We start from the raw sequence: 20,622 nt of genomic DNA on the forward strand, positions 1-20,622 counted from the left end.
CACTTTGGGAGGCCAAGGCAGGCGGATCACTTGAGATCAGGAGCTCGAGACCAGCCTGTCCAACAGGGTGAAACCCCATCTCTACTAAAAACACAAAAATTAGCCGGGCGTGGTGGCACATGCTTGTAATGCCAGCTGCTTGGGAGCTGAGGCAGGAGAATCACTTGAACCTGGGAGGTGGAGGTTGCAGTGAGCCAAGATCATGCCATTGCACTCCACCCTGGGAGACAGAGTGAGACTCCATCTCAAAAAAAAAAAAAAAAAAAAAAATCAGGGAGTTCTCTGGGTCCCTTTCTCACAGCCCCTCTCACAGAATGACCCCAGAATTCAAGCATGTTCCCAGGCCAGCGTACCAGGCTTAGGGCCCACGCTCACCCACAGGCGAGCACAGGGTCCTTCCTCCAAACTCATAGCACACAAAGGACGAAGGCTAAGTTCAGTTTCAACAAGTGCGGTCAGTAGCTCAAGCAGCTCTAACGCAGAGGAGAGGAACAGCTTCTTTCTGATTCCCGGAAGAGGACCAACGGAGCTGGCCCTGCTGGGGGCTTCTGGCTGAGGCTCTGCTGCCCCGACCCCGAGGCCTCCCTGCTCTTCGTGCTGCTGAGAGCCCCTCTCCTCAAACGCAGCCCAGCCCTCTCCGAACCCCCAGTGCCCTGGCTCGCAGCTGGTCTGCACAACAGAATCACCATGTGGCGAGGAAAGTCATGCCTGGAGCCATGGAATGGGGTGAAGGGCCAGCGAGGGTGTGTGTTTAACCTTCTCAAGCAACCCTAAGGTACAGCCAGTGTTCAGTCCCTAGGCACATGGGGGGTCGGGGGGGCATGACCAGGGACCAGCTTTGCTGCCCCTCCCTCTCCAGCTCCCCCACCCACGGCTCTTCGATGACCAGGACTTTTTCTCCACCACCTTCTGCCTCCTGCAGGTGTCCCTTCCCTTGTGGCAGGCTTCGGGCACCTTCCTGATTCCCAGGCGAGGTCACGGCCCCCGCCCTGTGGGTCATAACCCCTGCCATGACTACTGACTACAGACATGTCTGTCATCTAACACGGCTGCTCTCGGGGAGGAAGCCCTGCCCTGGCCTTCTCTGCCACTCCCCCGAGAGCAGACCTGGTCCTGGACCCAGGGTGGCCTCTGGAGCCTGCAGCACCTCACAGTGACGAGCACATGAAGAAACGCTCAGCCCGGGAGTGGTAGTACCTCCACCTGCACGCCATCCTCAGGGACAGCGATACTGCTCGCCTTGTGCCCAGAGCAGCTACTGTCCCCAGCCCCTCCGCTGGCTCTCTGGGAGGCCCTGGGAAGACATGACCTCTTGTCAGGCACTTGTGGGCTCCCCCATGGCTGCCGGGGTGGTTCTTACCCCTCCAAAATCACATGTGCTCCCCGGCAAGGACGCATCAGCTAATAGAGGGGCTCGGGGCTCTGCTGTCCTTGGGAATGCCTTTGCCGCAGAGGGGACACCGCGTGGCTCATGCTCACGCCTCTGACACTTGCATGTGTCTCTGATTTTAAAAACTATGAGGAAACACATTAGGAATTGCTGGAGCATAGCGTGGACACAGAGCCCATAAGGGGCCTTGCTGGTGGTGCTGGGGGAGGCTCCGGGGCCTGGGGTCCTGCCAGAGGGCAGCAGGGAGCTGCCCAGGAGGATGGGTGGCACTGGGGAGGTGTTGGAGACGGACACTGCTCTCCCCGCCCGCATATTCTCTGAGCAGAACCTCAACCGAGCTGGAGACACCTAAAGCAGCAAGTTCGTGTCCCCTTCGTCCCCCTCGACTCCATTTCTCCCTCTAGTCCTTCAGAAGAAGACAGACTTCCCTGGGAGGGCCTACCTGACACGGCCGTGGAAGGGCTGCTGGGCTCCCCGTAGCCCACCTCGTTCACAGCCACCACCCGGAACTCGTAAGTCACGCCTTGCCGGAGCTTATCCAGGCTGAGGGTGTAGGATGTGGCACTCCGTGGGATGTCCTTCACAAACATGTCCCATAAGCCTTCATCTGCAAGAGGGATGGGGAGGCGAGGGCAGAGTTAGAAGTGTGAACTCCCAGGTGCAAGACCCACACACCTGCCCAGTGGGTCAGCTTGCGGTGACCCGGATGAGGCATCAGAGGCACTGGATGCGGAGTGACTGCTGAATGGGGATGGAGTCTCAGTTTTGCAAGTCGAAGACTACTCTGGGGACGAATGGTGTGATGGCTGCAGAACAGTGTCGGTGTGCCCAATGCTACTGAACTGGACACTTGAAATGGTCACAGTGGGACATGTTAGGTTATGCGTATCTCACCACAGTAAAATACATGTATGTATGGAAACCTCACATATAGGAAAACATGAATACACTTGAAATTAAAGCCATTAATAAACTTAAAATTAAAATCAGACAGAGAGAGGAAGTTAGAGGCACATGAGTTGGGTTCTGAGGCATCTCTCCAGCCACAGAGCAAAAGAAACGTGATCAGTGAGATCTGTCCTAAAACACCATGGCGAGCCGGGCATGGTGGCTCATGCCTGTAAATCCAGTACTTTGAGAGGCTGAGGTTACAGGACTGCTTAAGCCCAGAGCTCGAGACCAGCCTGGGCAACACAGGGAGACATCATATATATGCACAATTTTAAAAATTAGTCAGGCATGGTGGCAGGCACCTGTGGTCCCAGCTACTCAAGAGGCTGAAGCAGGAGGATGGCTTGAGCCTGGGAGGTTGAGGTTGCAGTGAGTTGAGATTGTGCCATTGCACTCCAGCCTGGGCAACACAGTGAGACCCTATCTCAAAAAACAAACAAAAAGAGAACTTTGCAATTGTTATGACTTCACATTACAACATAAAAAGAAAAAAGGAAAAAAAAGAAATAAAAAACTTATGACACTATAACATCAGGGCAGAAAGGGCTGATGGAGCCTGGAGCTAGACAGCCTCTTTGCCAAGCCTGGCCCCAGCAATTCAATTAGCCGTGTGACTTTAGACAAAGAACGGAATCTCTCTGACCCTTGCCTGTAGAATGGTGATAACAAAGGCATCTTCATCATAGATTTGCTTCAAGGATTAAATAAGTTAATATTTATAAAGTGCTCAGGACAGTGCCTCACACAAAGTGCTGCACGTGTGTTTGTGAAATAAAATATAAATTCAATTCTAAGGAGATTGTTTGGTAAAAAAGTAGGCTCAGAGGTCAAAATGTTCATTTGAAGTAGCAATCCTTCATGAACTGTATTTGTTTTTCTAGGCTCAGGTATGAGACCTTTTACAAAGCAGGAAATCTGGTGAGGGAAAACCCATTTGGATATGTGTGTACCCGTGCTGACTGCCTTATGGGCACTGAGACTGCTCCGGAAACCAACCTTATCGGCCACCTGCAATCACCAGGTACGCTCAGATGGATTAGCCCAACAGTAAACAAGCAGAAAATTGCTATTGTATCAGTCTGTATTTGCAGAGGATTTAGAATTTGCACCGACTAAGTCCTTATAGTCACAGGTTAACGAGGAGTAGATGTGAATGAGTTGAAAGGTACAAATCTCTGCACTGGCAGAAAAGTAGTATGATACTGATCTTCCCTCCCTCCCTCTCTGCTTGCTTTCTCTCTCACTCTTTCTTTCTTCTTCCTCCCTTCCTCCTTTCCTCTCTGTCTTTTTTTTGAGACAGGGCCACACAGGCTGGAGTGCAGTGGTGCAATCATAGCTCACTGCAGCCTCGAACTACTGAACTCAAGCAATCCTCCTGCCTCAGCCTCCTGAATAGCTGGGACTACAAGTGCATGCCAACACACCTGGCTAAGTTGTGATTTTTCTTTTTTCTTTTTGGAGTGACCGGGTCTCTGTATGTTGCCCAGGCTGGGCTCCAACTCCCAGGCTCTAGCCATCTGCCCGCCTTGGCCTCCCAAAGTGCTGGAATTATAGGTGTGAGCCACTATACCTGGCCATTATTTCTAAATATTCCTATTTACAGCCATTTCTCACCAAGACACTCATCACCACTAATAGTGTCAGAATGGCAAGCCAGAGCCTAAGCCGACCTTCTTCCTCCTAGGATGCTGAGGTTCACACAGAGATTGCTGGCTGTATGTAGTTTATGCTGGTTGTATGTGGTTTATATTGTCGTATGTGAGTTTGGCTTAAGAACGGTCAGGGAAGGCTTCTGCATTTACTCTGCGCAGGCCTCCTCTTGGCCTGGGGAACTGCTGCCCCCTCCTCCCCTGCCTCACTCCCTTATTCATCCACAAATGCTGTCCACTCCTTGGTCAGGCCCTGTGCCATCCATCAGGGAATCAGATGAGACTGCTGTTCTACTGCTGTTCTAATGAGCTACCCATAGCCAGTGGACAGGGGATGGTGGAAAATCAAGAGTCCTTTTACCCCTTCAGACACCTCATCTTTTTGAGGCCAACTTTGACCCCACCCCACGTTCCAGGAAGGGACGGCTGCTTCCACCAGTGGGCTTCTGAAGCCCATCTGCACATTTACCTGCCTGTTCACACCATCAGGCTTAGCATCATCCAGCCACCCATCCATCCATGTAACCATTCATCCATCCATCCATCCATCCATCCATTCATCCATCCATCCATCCATCCATTCATCCATCCATCCATCCACCCATCCATCCATGTAACCATTCATCCATTCCACTCTTCCTGCCTTCCCTCCAGCTATCATCTATCCATCTATCCTTCCATCCATCTTTCCATGATCCATCCTCCCATGGAACCATCCATCCATCCATTTTCCATCCATTCTTCCTTCCTTCTCTCCATCCACCATCCATCCATCCATCCATCCATTCATCCATCCATGTAACCATTCATCCATCCATCCAGCCACCCATCTATCCATGTAACCATTCATCCATCCATCCAGCCACCCATCTATCCATGTAACCATCCATCCGTCCATTATCCATCCATTCTTCCTTCCTTCTCTCCACCCATCCATCCATGTAACCATTCATCCATTCCATTCTTCCTGCCTTCCCTCCAGCTATCATCTATCCATCCATCCTTCCATCCATCTTTCCGTGATCCATCCTCCCATGGAACCATCCATCCATCCATTATCCATCCATTCTTCCTTCCTTCTCTCCATCCACCATCCATCCATCCATCCATCCATCCATTCATCCATCCATCCATCCATTCATCCATCCATCCATTTTTCCTTCCTTCCTTCCTTCCATTCATCCATATAACCTTCCTTCCTTCCTTCCCTTCTTCCTTCCCCCGCCCTCCACTCCCCTTCCCTCCCCTCCCTTCCCTCTAGTCATCCATCCATCCATCCTTCCTTCCTTTCATCCATTCATTTATCCACCCACACATCCATTCATCCACCCACTCACCAATCCACCTATCCATCCATCTATCCATTTATCCATCCATCCACCCACCCACTCATCTACCTACTCATCCATCCAGCCAGCCAGCCACCCTTCCTTCCTTCCTTCATTCCTTCCTTCCATCCACTCACCCACCAGCCACCCACTCAGCCACCTACCCATCCATCTGCCCACCCACCCTTCCTTCCTTCTATCATCCATCCATTTTTCCTTCCATCCATCCACCCATCCTTCCCACCCCCAACCCCCTCCTCATTCCTCTTTGTATCCCATGGCCTTTCTCAGGGTCTAGTACAGCAGGCTTTCAATAAATAATAACCACCACTATTTTATTTACTGCTTACTATGAGCAAGTCACTATTTTAAGGGCTTTAAATATTGAATGAATTGTATTTTTCCTCTAAAAAGATAGACAAATTTATGTTGTAATAGACACTAAAGATCACATACAGACTCTTATAAACTGGGTGTTGCTTCAAGCCATTGAAATTAAAGCACTAAGAAAGTGAAGGATTTCTTCAGACCGTTCTGAGAAGGTCTGAACACCTCTGGAGTGGATTCTCTGAATGTCTTTTGCATTAACGTTTCTGTAATGCTTTCCTGCTCCTGAGGAAAAAAAAAATGATTCTCCTTTCCTGTACCATCACCTAAAGGCCACATTTTATTTTAAGCACTCTGTCATAGCTCCACGAATTGTGTGCATTTTTCATAATAACATTTTAAAATATTGATACTGAATCTTAACGCAGAACGATTTATTTAGCAATCCATTTACACTCAAAAATGTGGGGGGAGGGGGAATGTCATACCGAGAGAATTTCCTTCTGAATTAATAGAAGAAAATGCTCCCATTTTTATTCTGCTTAATTCTGCCTTTCCCAAATTAGCATATTTTCCACTCCAGCTATAATTCACCGGGCTACTTATCTCGTACTAATATTTACACCATGATCGCGAGTGGGTAAGAAAAAAATTTGGCAGCTGGTAAGGTGTCCACTCTGTTTCTCAACTGTGGATTATTTTTCTTATTTGTATTATGCTGTTAAATATCTCAATAAATCAATGATGGAGAAAAGTATCTCTACAAATTAGGGGGAAAATAACATTACAGAATTATTAGCAAAAATGAGATTTGTACAACCGATTTTTCCATGCTCTGGACAGTCCCCAGTGCCTGGATTTCCATCTCAATCAACACTCGAGAGGACAGCAGGGCCTCATCCCTTTTAAAGGCAATTCTGGGCACACAGTCAGCCGCTTGTCAATCACCCAGGCTAGGCTCAACCCTCTAGGATGTCCAGAAGAGCCAGACTGGTTTCTCTTCCCCACTGAACAAGCTGTGTTGTCATTGCAGGAAAAACAAGGGCCAGGCACCGTGGTTCACGCCTATAATCCCAGCACTTTGGGAGACTAAGGTAGATCACGAGGTCAGGAGTTCAAGACCAGCCTGACCAACATGGTGAAACCCTGTCTCTACTAAAAATACAAAAATTAGCTGGGCGCGGTGGCATGCACCTGCAATCCCAGCTACTCAGGAGGCTGAGGCAGGAGATTTGCTTGATCCCGGGAGGTGGAGGTTGCAGTGAGCTGAGATTACACTACTGCAGTCCAGCCTGGGTAACAGAGCGAGACTCTGTTTCAAAAAAAAGAAAAAAGAAAAGCAGTGCCCAGCTGGAAGAGAACTGTTGTGACCCCTGAAAAGCCACACCCCCAGATCACTGATCCCCCAAAATGACTGATACAGGCATCGAGCCCCCTGCTGAGGCCCAGGCTTTGAACTTCCTGTGGGGCAATGTCCACCTGTGGGCTGGACCTGCCACTTGATGTCTGTGGAAGGAGGAGGTGCCCTCGCGGTGGAGTAACTGCAAATCACACCTGTCTGTCGTGCTTGGTCTTTCCTTCCCGGCTGCCCGAAAGAACACCTTCCTGGACTCTTGTTACTGAAGCACCATTGGATAAATACCACTAAGAAAGTGGGAAGCCACTGAGAAAGGGACTTTGCAAAAAATTCCTAAAGAAGCCACACTGTCACCACAACCTCCAATCCTGTCCACCTCAGAAGGAAGACTGAGTGGGAAACAGCAAGAGCCCATTCAGCTCCCCATTGAGGTGGCTTTTCTTTAAAGAATATAAACTATGCATCTTCATTTTTTTATGGTGTGATTTGTTCACTTAAACAAGGGAAGTAAGGGGCTAATACTGAAGTCCTTGAAAAAAGAAATATTTTCCGTATAAATAGGTTCTGCTATCCATCCATGCTTGTCCCCGGCCGACAGAATGAGTCAGCTGTTAGTTTCTGTTGCCAGCATCTCCCCCGCCCAAGCGGTAGGAGGCACATCTGTTCGCAGACAATGTCCTAATACACCCGGCAACATGATCACCTCTTTTCTGAACTGATCCGGAGCCCAGCGCAGCACGTCCAAGGGTCTCCACTCCATTTATCCCTCCGACGCCCAGAACGGAGCTGTGTGCTACAGGTATTAGGGCCGACGTCATGCCAATACAAAAGTTTGATTTCATGGACAATTAAACAGGGTCTCCATGCTGAATGAAACTGTCATTCACCGCCCAAGATTTCTGGTTCCACGCACTCACACGACCAACCACTTGACTGTCAGCCTACAGCTCAGAGCAAATGCAAGCCTGTCGGTTGTTTATTTCTTAAATACTGCCATTTCTCTTTGTATAAATGGTCAATCCGGGTTAGAAATTTTACTGAAGCAGGTGGGGCTTAAACACGAGTCTAAATACACCTGATTTTAAAAATAGACAGTTACCTTCCATCGGATCCTCATTCAAGGCAGGAGGCAAAATGCACTGCATGCTAAGATGAGGAAGAAAGCAAGCTTGTGTTGCGGGCTGACCCCAGGAAAGAGCGGCAAACTGGTCTGACAAGCTGTCAGAAATGCGCTTATGAGAAAGGCAAGCAGTGCGTGAGGGGACCGTGGCGTCGTCAGAGCCACGGCGGCAGCCCCTCTTGCTGAACCTGCTGACTTGGAACATCTGTGGATGTCAAACCTTCAGAGAAATACTGATTTTCTTCCTTATTCACTTGAAAACTCCCGGTTGCCAAAGACGGAAATTGAACAAAATCAATGGGGAGGGAACTGGGAAGCCCTCAGGGGATTACCAGTGGACAGTGGTCCAGGCCTCCAGCTGGGGGGTGTCCCCATCAGGCACGGGACCTGTCCTCCAGCCGCCAGCCCTCATCTCTGGGCTACACACATTATTTGAGGAAAAAAAAAAAAAAAAACCAATACAATGTCTGCCTGCATTGGGTACTTTCTAAATATGTATTTCATGGCTGCTTTGGAGAGGAAAATATATTTATAGTTCCTTTAGTGTCATTCCAGTCTATTGTGTAAATATGTAAATTAGACTTCATGATCTAAACAGTAAAATGCCTTAGAATAATCTGTGTAAATAAATCATCTGCATATGCCCAGTGCATAGTTTCCAGTGCCTTCCAGGGAGCTTTGCAACACCGATTTGGAGGAAACTTAGGCACGGCCAGAGAAAGGAACGTGTCGGCCAGGCTGTGCTGGCGGAAGCTGATGGCGGCGTCCTCGGGCTCACACTGGCGGAGCGCCCTCTCCAGGAATAAGAGGGGATCTGTGCTCTAGCCTGGTGCTAATTTCATTAGCTGCTGTTCAGTTGTGCCTCCACACGGCCACAGCAACAGGGGCTATGCAGTAGAATGTGCAGGGGTGGAAGGAAGGATGGGGATGGGAGAGCAGGATGCTCCACTGCCATCTGCCTGGGCTGCCCAGGCCCACCCACTGGCTACCCTCTGCAAAGCAACGAAGCTGATGAGTGTCTTGTCTCCCAGGGGCAAGGTAGAGACTCAGCTGGATAGAGAGACATCAGGCCGAGACGACCACCTGGGCCAGAGGGGCTGCCTGGCACTGAGTGCCCATCTCCCAGATACCCAGCAGTGAGGGCCCTTGTGTGGCCCCTCCCAATACAAAACGGGGCCCATTCATTGCACCTGGAGCAAACCACACCCCGCCTGGAGAACGTCTTACTAGGGAGCTTCGGTGGGAAAATGAGATGACACAGCATTTAATGTTTTGTGTAATGAGGCCTGTAATGGATGACAGCTGAGATCCAAAGCCCTGAGGTACCGGCAAGGTGTTTAAATATTGACAATCCATAAAGCGTTTCATTTGCCTGAGCTGCTGCTGGCCTTAGTCATAGAAGGGAGGAGGCGTCTTTCTCAACTTCCCACGAAAGACCACGGGTCCCGCGGTCAGCTTGGGTTCCCTTCATGACCCGAAAGGGAAGATCGTTGGTGACCTGTTTTTGAATGTCGAGCAGCCAAGCAGAAGTAAGTGCAGGATCTTCAGCCCTCGCCGAAAAAGCCGGCGTCTTCTTGTTAGGTCTGTTGTCACGTCTTGGTCCCCTGTGGGTCAGTTTCTACGCTCTGGCCAAACCCTGCTGAGCTCAGACTCAGCTGACTTCAGAAGATTCTCCATGTTTGGGCAAGCCCCTCCGAGGGGTGGGCCCAGTGTGAAGCCCTCGCCGACACGCCAATTACTTCTTATCCGCATGGCCTGCCAGGCTCCCTGGGCTGCCCCAGTAACCAACAGGCATCCTGTTCCCTTCGTGAGGGCAGGTGGAGCAGCATATGAGAACCTGAGGAGATTGCCGGGCGCGGTGGCTCACGCCTGTAATCCCAGCACTTTGGGAGGCCAAGATGGGTGGATCACGAGGTCAGGAGATCGAGACCATCCTGGCTAACACGGTGAAACCCCGTCTCTACTAAAAATACAAAAAAAAAAAAAAAAAAAAAAAAATTAGCCAGGCATGGTGGCGGGCGCCTGCAGTCCCAGCTACCTGGGAGGCTGAGGCAGGAGAATGGTGTGAACCCGGGGGGCGGAGCTTGCAGTGGGCCGAGATCGCGCCACTGCACTCCAGTCTGGGCGACACAGCTAAACTCCGTCTCAAAAAAAAAAAAAAAAAAAAAAAAAGAGAACCTGAGGAGAAGGTCAAGGGCTCCTTAAAATGCCGAGACGTGTTCACAGCGTTAAGAGGCTGAGCCCAGGCACCCGTGTCTGGCTGGTGCCGCCCCATCCCACAGGCTGGTCTCCCGCCCCAGAGTGCTCAAAGACACATTGGTGTGTGTGGTCGAGCAGGCTGGGGAAGGATGGACACCGTGGCTTTTTAAATGATTACTTTAAGCTAAACAAATCATTTTGAGATAGGTGAAGAGTCCCAAGTGGTTGTAACAACGGAGGGCAAGTCTGTGCATCCTTTACCCAATGTCCCCCAGTGGTAACATCCTGCAAAACCGTGTTGCGACCTCACAGCGGGGACACGGGCAGTGATGCTGTTGAGATCCAGAATACCTCCTTCTGTGGCCCTGTGACAGTCACCCGTCTGCTGGGATCCATCATCTCTAGTCAAGGAGGCAGGCGTTCAGGGAGGAGGAAGTTTTGTAGCCAGGCCCTTCTGTGGTTTTCTGGTACATGTGTCTTTTTTTTTTTTTTTTTTTTTTTTGAGATAGAGTCTTGCTCTGTTGCCCAGGCTGGAGTGCAGTGGCGTGATCTCAGCTCACTGCAACTTCTGCCTTCTGGGTTCAAGCAATTCTCCTGCCTCAGCTTCCCGAGTAGCTGGGACTATAGGTGCATGCCACCACACCAGGCTAATTTTTTTTCTGTTTTCAGTAGAGATGGGGTTTCTCCATGTTGGTCAGGCTGGACTGGAACTCCTGACCTCAAGTGATCTGCCCACCTCGGCCTCCCAAAGTGCTGCGATTACAGGTGTCTTAACCTGCTCTCGGCGCCATGGGTCCCTGTGGCGATCTGTTGGCTCAAGGACACTTTCTCAGAATGGTTGTAGATACATAAAGTAAAACTGGAAAGGAAACCAATTCTACTGGTGATACGGTTTGGCTCTGTGTCCCCACCCAAATCTCAGGTTGAATTGTCATCCCCGATGTTGGGGGAGGGGCCTGATGGGAGGTGCCTGGATCACCGAGGTGGGTTTCTCATGAACGGTTTTAGGACCACGCCTTTGGTGCTGTTCGCACAATAGGGAGTGAGTTCTCATGAGACCTGGTTGTTTAAAAGTGTGTGGCACCTCCCCACTCACTCTCTTCCTCCTGCCCCAGCCATGTGGCATGCCGGCTCCCTGTTCGCTTTCTGCCATGGTTGGAAGCTTCCTGGGGCCTCCCCAGAAGCAGAGCCACCATGTTTCCTGTACAGCCTGCAGAACCGTGAGCCAACTAAACTTTTTTTCTTTATAAATTACTCAGTCTCAGACACTTCTTTATGGCGACGTGAGAACGGAGTCATACAACTGGTAATGCCTACGATCACCTGGAGGCACCTGCAGGTTCCTGGGAACCCGTGTTTCCAGGTAATGCTGGAGGCACGGATTATGGGTGGTTTTCTCTGCATTAACTTGTTTGGTGACGTGGTTCCTTGGAAGACACGTGAAGAGCTGGATTTCGGTGACCTGCGGCCACCGTTATCCCAGCGCAACTCAAAAGTCTATGCTTCATGGGCTCATTGGCTGACAAGGTCCAGCAGAGAGTCTACAAATGACTGTGATTTCAATGTAAGGACACGTCCAAACAGCGTCGTGAAATATCTAGGAGGTCACATGAAAGTATTGCTGGAAGTGTCACAGGTCCCGCTATGAGTTATGTGGTTTCTTAGCTACTATTACGCATAGAATTATGTCCCTGCCCCCCACTGCAAATTAATATGTTGAAGTCCTAACCCCCAATACCTCCGAATGAGCTTATGTGGAAATAGGGTAGTTGCGGATGTAATTAGTTAGGATGAAGTCCTGCTGGAGTAGGTGGGTTCCCAGTCTAGTGTGACTGGTGTCCTCATAAAACATAAAACCAAGACACAGACACACATACAGGGAGATCACCATGGGAAGATGAAGGCAGAGGTGGATGAAGCACCTGTCAGCTCCGGATCACCCAGGATGGCCCATAACCACCAGAAGCTTGGGGAGAGGTTACAGGAAACAGATCCTCCCTCACAGCCTCAGGAGGAGCCCGCCCTGCCGCCACCTTGACTGTGGGCTTCCAGCCTCCAAAACCATGAGACAACCCATATCTGTTGTGGGGCCACCTAGTTTGTGGGACTTTGCTACGGCAGCCCTGGATAATGAATGGGCCTGCATCCATACTCAAAGGAAATGCCAAATTCCAGTTAGAGATCAGTGAAAAGAAAATGTGTATTTTCCCCCATCCAAGCTCACGGATCTCCTGAATTCTATTTGTTACATCTGTCACTGTGTCAGGGCACTGATTCCCTCCTCCCCCACCAAATTGCTTTTGAAAGATTATTAGTTACAAGTGTCTTCTAGGAACCTCTTTTTGGAGACAGAGTCTTGCTGTATCGCCCAGGCTGGAGTGAGGTAGCACCATCTTGGCTCACTGCAAGCTCTACCTCCTGGGTTCACGCCATTCTCCTGCCTCAGCCTCCCGAGTAGCTGGGACTACAGGCACCCACCACCATGCCTGGCTAATTTTTTTTTGTATTTTTGGTAGAGACGGGGTTTCACCGTGTTAGCCAGGATGGTCTCGATCTCCTGACCTCATGATCCGCCCGCCTCGGCCTCCCAAAGTACTGGAATTACAGGCGTGGGCCATCATGCTCGGCTTTTTTTTTTTTTTGAGACGGAGTCTTGCCCTGTCACCCAGACTGGAAGAGTTGATGAAGAAATCAGTGCTTTCCCTGGATATGGGGAGGAAAGTGTCTGAAATGGTTTCTTAAGTCTGGGCTGCTCCCTGTCACTGGCCCCTTCCCTCTTGGCCGCCACAAAGCTTCAATTTGGCCCCAGACCCCACACATCTCAGCTCCTGTCAATCTCTGAAAGTGTTCTTGAATCAAAGTCATTAGTAAAGGTCCAGTTGGCTGTGCAGGAGGCCATGGGCTTTTACAGGCAGTGACCACTGCTCAACTCACATCCTTCAGCAAGTCAGGACCCTCTGTTTCCGCAACAGGACAGACACCCTGCTCAAAAGATACTCTCAGGGTCCCCCAGGGCAGCACGTCTGGATTTCCAAGTTCTTGGGTCAAAGAAATGTTCATATTGCCTTTGGCTTTTTCACACGTAGGCAATAAATTTCTCCTTAGAAGTTTCTAGAAGGAGGCCGGGTGTGGTGGCTCAGGCCTGTAATCCCATCACTTTGGGAGGCCAAGGTGGGTAGATCACTTGAGGTCAGGAGTTTGAGACCAGCCTGGCCAACACAGTGAAACCCCCTCTCTACTAAAAATACAAAAATTAGCCAGGCATGATGGTGGGTGCCTGTAATCCCAGCTACTCGGGAGGCTGAGGCAGGAGAATTGCTTGAACCCGGGAGGCGGAGGTTGCAGGGAGCTGAGATTGCGCCATTGCACTCCAGCCTGGGTGACAGAGTGAGACTCCGTCTCAAAAAAATAATAATAAATAATAAAATAAAGAAGTTTCTAGAAGGCACTTGTAACTAATAATCTTTCAAAAGCAGTTTGGTGGGGGAGGAGGGAATGAGTGTCCTGACACAGTGACAGAGGTACCTTTGGGGTCTTTCCTCTTGGTCTAACAGCCTCTTTAAATATTAGACTAAAGCAGTTCCGAGCACCGTGGTCCCTCTGGCAGGCAGGGTTTGATGGCTCGCTTCCTGAATAGTGTGCCTGACACATCACATATTTTTATGCTCAGATGTTCATGATTAACTGTGCAACCATCTGAAGGTCATATTGGAGCTGTTCCGTGCTCTCCGTGTTAGGTGATACCCTCTAGCTCCCAGCAGTCATATCCGACGCACCCGATCAGAAACTCATTTCCCAATAATGCCCATCCTCAGTTATTAAAGGCAAATGGAAGGAAGGGTGAAACAAATTCTGCTGGTGAATAGGGCTGGAAATGGAGCTTAGACCTCATTTTCGGAAGCCTAAAAAAATGAAGCAAACGATGTGTCGCTTTCGCTATTAATAAGAATCTTCGTATTATCAGAAACAAGCACGACGCTTTCCATCTCGGCCGCAAACATTTAGAACCCTGACATAAGTCCCTGAAAACACTCACGGATGAGTTCGAAAATGCCTTTTAATGCCCCTAAGTTCTCATTCACCTGTTTCTAGGAATAACCATTATCATCTTAAGTAAGTGTCCTGGGGCTAAAACATGCCAAATCGAATGCCCTTAAGGTGAACGGCACAGCTGTGACTGTGAAAACTGGGGGGAGTTGAGTGAGCCATAAACATCGTCTTTCAGCAAAACCGCCCTGTTCGTCTCAGCTTTGTTGGGGGAAAATGCTGAAAGAGAAAGTGATGGAAGCCCCAGCCACAGTCTTAGAAGCATTGCCGTCAGCTGGACTACGACCCCGTTTGTGGGGCCTGCCACCCTACCTGAGGGCCGGGCCTCGATGACATAGCCTGTGGTGGGTGTGTCACCGGAGTGTCCCTCAGTCCACTGCAGCGTCAGTTCAGAGGCGGACTTGGTGACCAGGACATCTCTAGGCGAGCCTGGGGACCCTGCGGGATAAAGAAAAGAGAGGTGAGGCATCAGCCCTGGGGGGCTCACATCCCACTGCGTAAGATTTCACAGTGGGGTTCAGACTGGTTGAGGCTGCAGAGTGTCTGGGCAGGTTACTTAGCCTCACACAGCCATGGTTTTTCATCTTAAAAACAGGGAGGCAAGGCCAGGCGTGGTGGCTCATGCCTGTAATCCCAGCAGTTTGGGAGGCTGAGACAGGTGGATCGCTTGAACCCAGGAGTTTGAGACCAGCCTGGGCAACATGGCGAAAACCCGTCTCTACAAGATACAAAAAAATTAGCCAGGTGTGGTTATGCACACCTGTAGCCCAGTTACTCGGGAGGCTGAGGCAGGAGGATCACTTGAACCCAGGGAGGTTGAGGCTGCAGTGAACCGTGATCATGCCACTGCACTCCAGCCTGGGTGACAGAGTGAGACCCTGTTTCAAAAAACAAACAACAACAACAAAAAAACCTGAAGAGGGCATGGAAGAGCTGGCGCATGCAGGGCGCCCCACACTGTGCCCGGGACTAAGTGGCACTCCCTGAACGCCAGTTCTGAAGCCCACGCCTTCCTATCTTTAAACAAAGGGCAGAACAGTTGGGTAAGCGGGAAGTTACATGCTTCTTCCCCATGACCTGGAAAACTTTAAAATGTTCTGATTTATTTCAAATGCCAAATTCAGTTATTTTTCTCTTAAGATTTCTCCAAAAAAAAAAAAAAAAAAAAACAAACAACTAAAACTTTACATGCTTAATATTTAAGAATTTGCTCATGGATGTAACAAGTCCACCTGCAAAGGCCATGTTGACACGTGCTTTTGAGGACGTCCATGTTCCCCAGACACCGCCGATTTGATGCCAGTTCTCGGCCACCTGCATCTCTTTGCTGAGCATGTAGACGACTCCCAGCTCAGTGAAGCAGGAGACGGGAGGCTAAGGTTGCAATTGACATCGTCTGCCCCTGGAGTCCCACTTACCCTCGGCTGGCCCGGCTGTGACATTGGCTTGGAGCTCGGGCCCGTAGGTGATGGTCCGTGCTTGGACACGGAAGAAATAGGTCACCCCCTTGGTGAGGTCCCGCACCTTCAGCCAGCGCTGCCAGTTCCCTCTCACTTCCACAGTCACCACCTTGCTCACCCCTGCAGCCGCCAGAAGCAAAGGAAAGAAGGGGGTTCAGCCTGGAGAAGCAACTGTGCACCGTCTGTTCTGTTGCGATAACAAGGAAAGCGGTCCCCGCAGTTTGCTAAGGAAGTATTTCTTACAATTAGGAGGAGTTTACGTGGTGATAATAGCCAATTTTCAGGACAGATAAGTGTAATTAGAGCTTAAGCTTGATAAGTGGGTGCTGACAAAGAAAAGAACTGAGGCTTACAACACAAAAGGGGGAGGCTGCTGTCTCAGAAATGGTGTGAGGGAGGAGCTGGGTAGGGTGGGGGGCAGCGGTCCTGCCAGTCTCCAGGTTGGACACTCCGGGGAACGTCCCTTCCCACTTAGCTCTGAGCTGTGCAAAGTCCGGTGTCACTTGTAGGGTGACTGTGAGCTTCCGGACACAGTCACGAGGGAGGGGAGTGATAGGGTTTGGCTGTGTCCCCACCCAAATCTCACCTTGAACTGTAATAATCCCCAGGTGTCAAGGGTGGGGCCCAGGCGAGATAACTGAATCATGGGGGCAATTTCTCCCATTCTGTTCTTGTAGTGAATAAGTCTCATGAGATCTGGTGGTTTTATAAATGGAAGGTTCCCTGCACACGCTCTCTTGCCTGCCACCATGTCAGACGTGACTTTGCTTCTCCTTTGCCTTCCACTATGATTGTGAGCCCCAGCCATGTGGAACTGTGAGTCCATTAAACCTCCTTCCTTTATAAATTACCCAGTCTCCAGTATGTCTTTATTAGCAGTGTGAGAACAGATTAACACAGGGAGCGTATACGAGACCTAGGAAGATACTCCATCTAGTTAAGACCCCACGAGGAGGCTGCAGCCTGACCGGGTTGGCCAACTTGTGGCCTACGGGCCTCAAATGAGTCATGAGAACTTTATCTGTGGACCTTGAAGCAAGGATTACAAAAATTAATTTTTCACTACAAGTATTGATGCCTTGATTTAGAGGACGATGGCAACACAAGAGACCAAAGTACTCAAACCTATGTGACGTTATAAATAAGTGATCATGCAAAAGTCTTGCTGGTTGTATTACCTAGAAATAGAAAATGGAGATTTCACATTTTGGGAGAGAGGATAAATACTGAAAATTTCACATATGCAGCATTTTCCAGAAGGAAAAATAAAGTTCTTTGGTTAAACAAGTTTGCAAATGATGCATTAAAAAAAAAAGTTAGACAAGTTCTCTCAACTGCCAGACTTCTCAGAACTTTCAATAGACTTATTTCTACCAGGCAGCTCTCAGAGGAGGATATCAGGATATGGTACTTCCAGGATGGACCGACTGGCAGAGCTCATTTTCCAAGGAGCATCTCTGAGAAGACCTGCCCTCGGTGAGTGGCGCCCACCATCCTGGGTCCACCTGGCCAGACCTGTCCTCTTGCTGTCAGCCCTGAGAAACAGCTGCCCTTGGTGCAGGAGGGCCATGTGCTTCCAGTCAGCACCTGGAATATCCTGGTCACCTCCCCTTCAGAAGAGAACAAAGTGCTTTCCTACTACAAAACACGTCCATCTTTCATCAAAGCAAATTTCCCTTATCCTAAAAATCTCCAAAATACCTTCTAGCTGGTTCAGTGTTTTCATATTATTCCTTTTATCCAACATGTATTCAGCTAAATCATTTTCTTCCAGATTATTTTGGCTGCCCTTTTTTTTTTTTTTTTTTTTTTTTGAGATGGAGTCTCACTCTGTTGCCCAGGCTGGAGTACAATGGTGCGATCTCAGTTCACTGCAACCTCTGCCTCCTGAGTTCAAGCGATTCTCCTGCCTTCGCCTCACGGGTAGCTGGGATTACAGGCGCATGCCACCATGCTAATTTTTGTATTTTTAGTTTCACCATGTTGGCCAGGTTGGTCTTGAACTCCTGACCTCAAGGGATCCGTCCACCTCGGCCTCCCAACGTGCTGGGATTACAGGCGTGAGCCACCATGCCTGGGGCCAGTTTTGGCTACTTTTAAGTGAACCACCAAATCTGAGTTTTCCAGAGTCTGACCCTGACCTTCCACTGCTCAGAGAGGTGACGAGGATGACAGTTTGTGCACACAGTGACTGTCATCAGCACACAAACTGGGTCCTGTCCAATGTAAAGTGATTCTAGGAAGCAACTGTCTTTTTGGTTTTGTTTTGTTTTGTTTTCATTGTTGTTAAAAATGCCTTCCTTCTCCCTGGAGCAAAAACAAACCCATGAACAGATTTTGTAAATTCTATCCCAACAGGAGGCAAAGCCAGCCTGGCCTTCTCCCCGTCTCAGGTGTGTCAGAATTGTATTGATTTAATCAATTTTTAAACCATGCCCTGCACTACAAAGCCTCAGGGTACAATCCCATAAACCACCACCATTTAAAACATTTTAAAACATGTGAAAATAGCTCTGCCATAAAATCGGATTCCCAAACACATGGCTCAGTGCTCAAATGGCCTGGCGCTCAGAGTGGTGTGATGCTGTGGGTGGCCTGGTGCTCCGGGTGACCTGGCACTCTAGGCGTTATGCTGCTCCAGGTGGCCTGGTGCTCTAGGAAGCCTGGTGCAGGTGGTGTGGCACTCTGGGTGATGCAGTGCTCTAGGTGGTGTGATGCTCCGGGTGGTGTGATGCTCCAGGTGGCGTGATGCTCCAGGTGGTGTGACGCTCTAGGTGATGCAGTGCTCTGGGTGGTGTGGTGCCCCAGATGGCGTGATGCTCCAGGTGGTGTGATGCTGTGGGTGGTGTGATGCTGTGGGTGGTGTGATGCTCCGGGTGGTGTGACGCTCCGGGTGGTGTGATGCTCCGGGTGGTGTGACGCTCCGGGTGGTGTGATGCTCCGGGTGGTGTGATGCTGTGGGTGGTGTGATGCTGTGGGTGGTGTGATGCTCCGGGTGGTGTGATGCTGTGGGTGGTGTGGTGCTCCAGGTGGTGTGATGCTGTGGGTGGCGTGATGCTCCAGGTGGTGTGATGCTCCGGCTGGCCTGGTACTCCAGGTGGTGTGACGCTCCGGGTGGTGTGATGCTCCGGGTGGTGTGATGCTCCGGGTGGTGTGATGCTGTGGGTGGTGTGATGCTCCGGGTGGTGTGACGCTCCGGGTGGTGTGATGCTCCGGGTGGTGTGATGCTCCGGGTGGTGTGATGCTCCGGGTGGTGTGATGCTGTGGGTGGTGTGATGCTCCAGGTGGTGTGATGCTGTGGGTGGCGTGGTGCTCCAGGTGGTGTGATGCTGTGGGTGGCGTGATGCTGTGGGTGGTGTGATGCTGTGGGTGGCGTGATGCTGTGGGTGGTGTGATGCTCCGGCTGGCCTGGTACTCCAGGTGGTGTGATGCTCCGGGTGGTGTGATGCTCCGGGTGGTGTGATGCTCCGGGTGGTGTGATGCTGTGGGTGGTGTGATGCTCCAGGTGGTGTGATGCTGTGGGTGGCGTGATGCTCCAGGTGGTGTGATGCTCCGGCTGGCCTGGTACTCCAGGTGGTGTGACGCTCCGGGTGGTGTGATGCTCCGGGTGGTGTGATGCTCCAGGTGGTGTGATGCTCCGGGTGGTGTGATGCTCCGGGTGGCCTGGTACTCCAGGTGGTGTGATGCTCCGGGTGGCCTGGTACTCCAGGTGGTGTGATGCTCCGGGTGGCCTGGTGCTCCAGCTGGTGTGACGCTCCGGGTGGGGTGGTGCTCTGGGTGGTGTGATGCTCCAGGTGGCCTGGTGCTCTGGACAATGTGATGCCTCAGGGGTTCCAGGAGTGTTCCCTAGGTGACGGGGATGGCCCTGGGCTCTGCCCAGCACACAGGATGAGCCACGACTGTGTTCCCAGTGCAGTGACTAGAGGAGCTGCTACTACGGGGTACATGCTGTGCCCTCTACTTCCCTTGGGCTGACCGGTCAGTGCCCGGCCAGGAGTTTGCAGATGTCTGCCCCAGGCACAGCCCTGGGTCTGGGTGAGGAGGCATGGAAAGAGGTCAGAGGACCCCACAGAGCCCCTACCAGGTGAGATCACCATTTACTTTGTAACTATCTTGACCACATTTTAAAATATTTTGTCCTTACAATACTTCAAGTAGGTAGCAATTCACACACACACACACACACACACACACACACAAATATAAACATATAGATCATTTCGTGGCAGTCTTTCTGAGAGAACCACCACGACCACAGCAAGTGAATATAATTCCAGCCCAAATCAAGGACGCCTGATGTTTCACTGCGTTTGCGACCGTTTCTCTGGGACACGCACAGACTCCATGAGCATGTAAAATATTGAAAGTCACAGGGAGGTCCAGTTACCGCTTTTGTGCTTCCCCGTGGGGAATCCTGATGCAACAGTGAAGGGGTGAGGGTCCGGATTTTTCAGAGAGTCCCCCATGCAGGCACAGCTGTCTCCTGGGGACCTCCGGGAGGAGCAGACAGGAGTGCAGCCCCTCCAGGTGAGAGCGGGAGCAGCGGCCGTGGGGCGAGGCTGGTCCGGGTGAGAGCGGGAGCAGCGGCCGTGGGGCGAGGCCGGTCCGGATGTGGAGGGAGTGGGAGCGGCGGCCGTGGGGCGAGGCCGGTCTGGGTGAGAGCGGGAGCAGCGGCTGTGGGGCGAGGCCGGTCCGGGTGTGGAGGGAGTGGGAGCGGCGGCCGTGGGGCGAGGCCGGTCCGGGGGTGGAGGTGAAGGGCGGTGAGGGCTGCACAGTGTGACCTCCACGGGGTGC

The 20,622-nt window shown here is 50.9% G+C and overlaps 1 protein-coding gene across 4 annotated transcripts in view; it reads right to left on the minus strand.

The window, feature by feature from the left end:
- The window catches only part of SDK1 (sidekick cell adhesion molecule 1), a 972,135-nt gene that overhangs the window by 30,183 nt on the left and 921,330 nt on the right, over positions 1–20,622 (minus strand). For all 4 annotated transcript variants that reach the window (XM_008018820.3, XM_073012858.1, XM_073012857.1 and 1 more), the window contains 3 exons: positions 15,787–15,948; positions 14,681–14,806; positions 1,833–1,997 (listed from right to left, as the gene is read on the minus strand). In XM_008018820.3, coding sequence (XP_008017011.3) covers positions 1,833–1,997; positions 14,681–14,806; positions 15,787–15,948 — 453 coding nt within the window. The remainder of the gene's footprint in view (positions 1–1,832; positions 1,998–14,680; positions 14,807–15,786; positions 15,949–20,622) is intronic.

This window comes from Chlorocebus sabaeus, chromosome 28 (assembly GCF_047675955.1).
Source record: "Chlorocebus sabaeus isolate Y175 chromosome 28, mChlSab1.0.hap1, whole genome shotgun sequence".
In the NCBI taxonomy this organism is placed as follows: domain Eukaryota; kingdom Metazoa; phylum Chordata; class Mammalia; order Primates; family Cercopithecidae; genus Chlorocebus; species Chlorocebus sabaeus.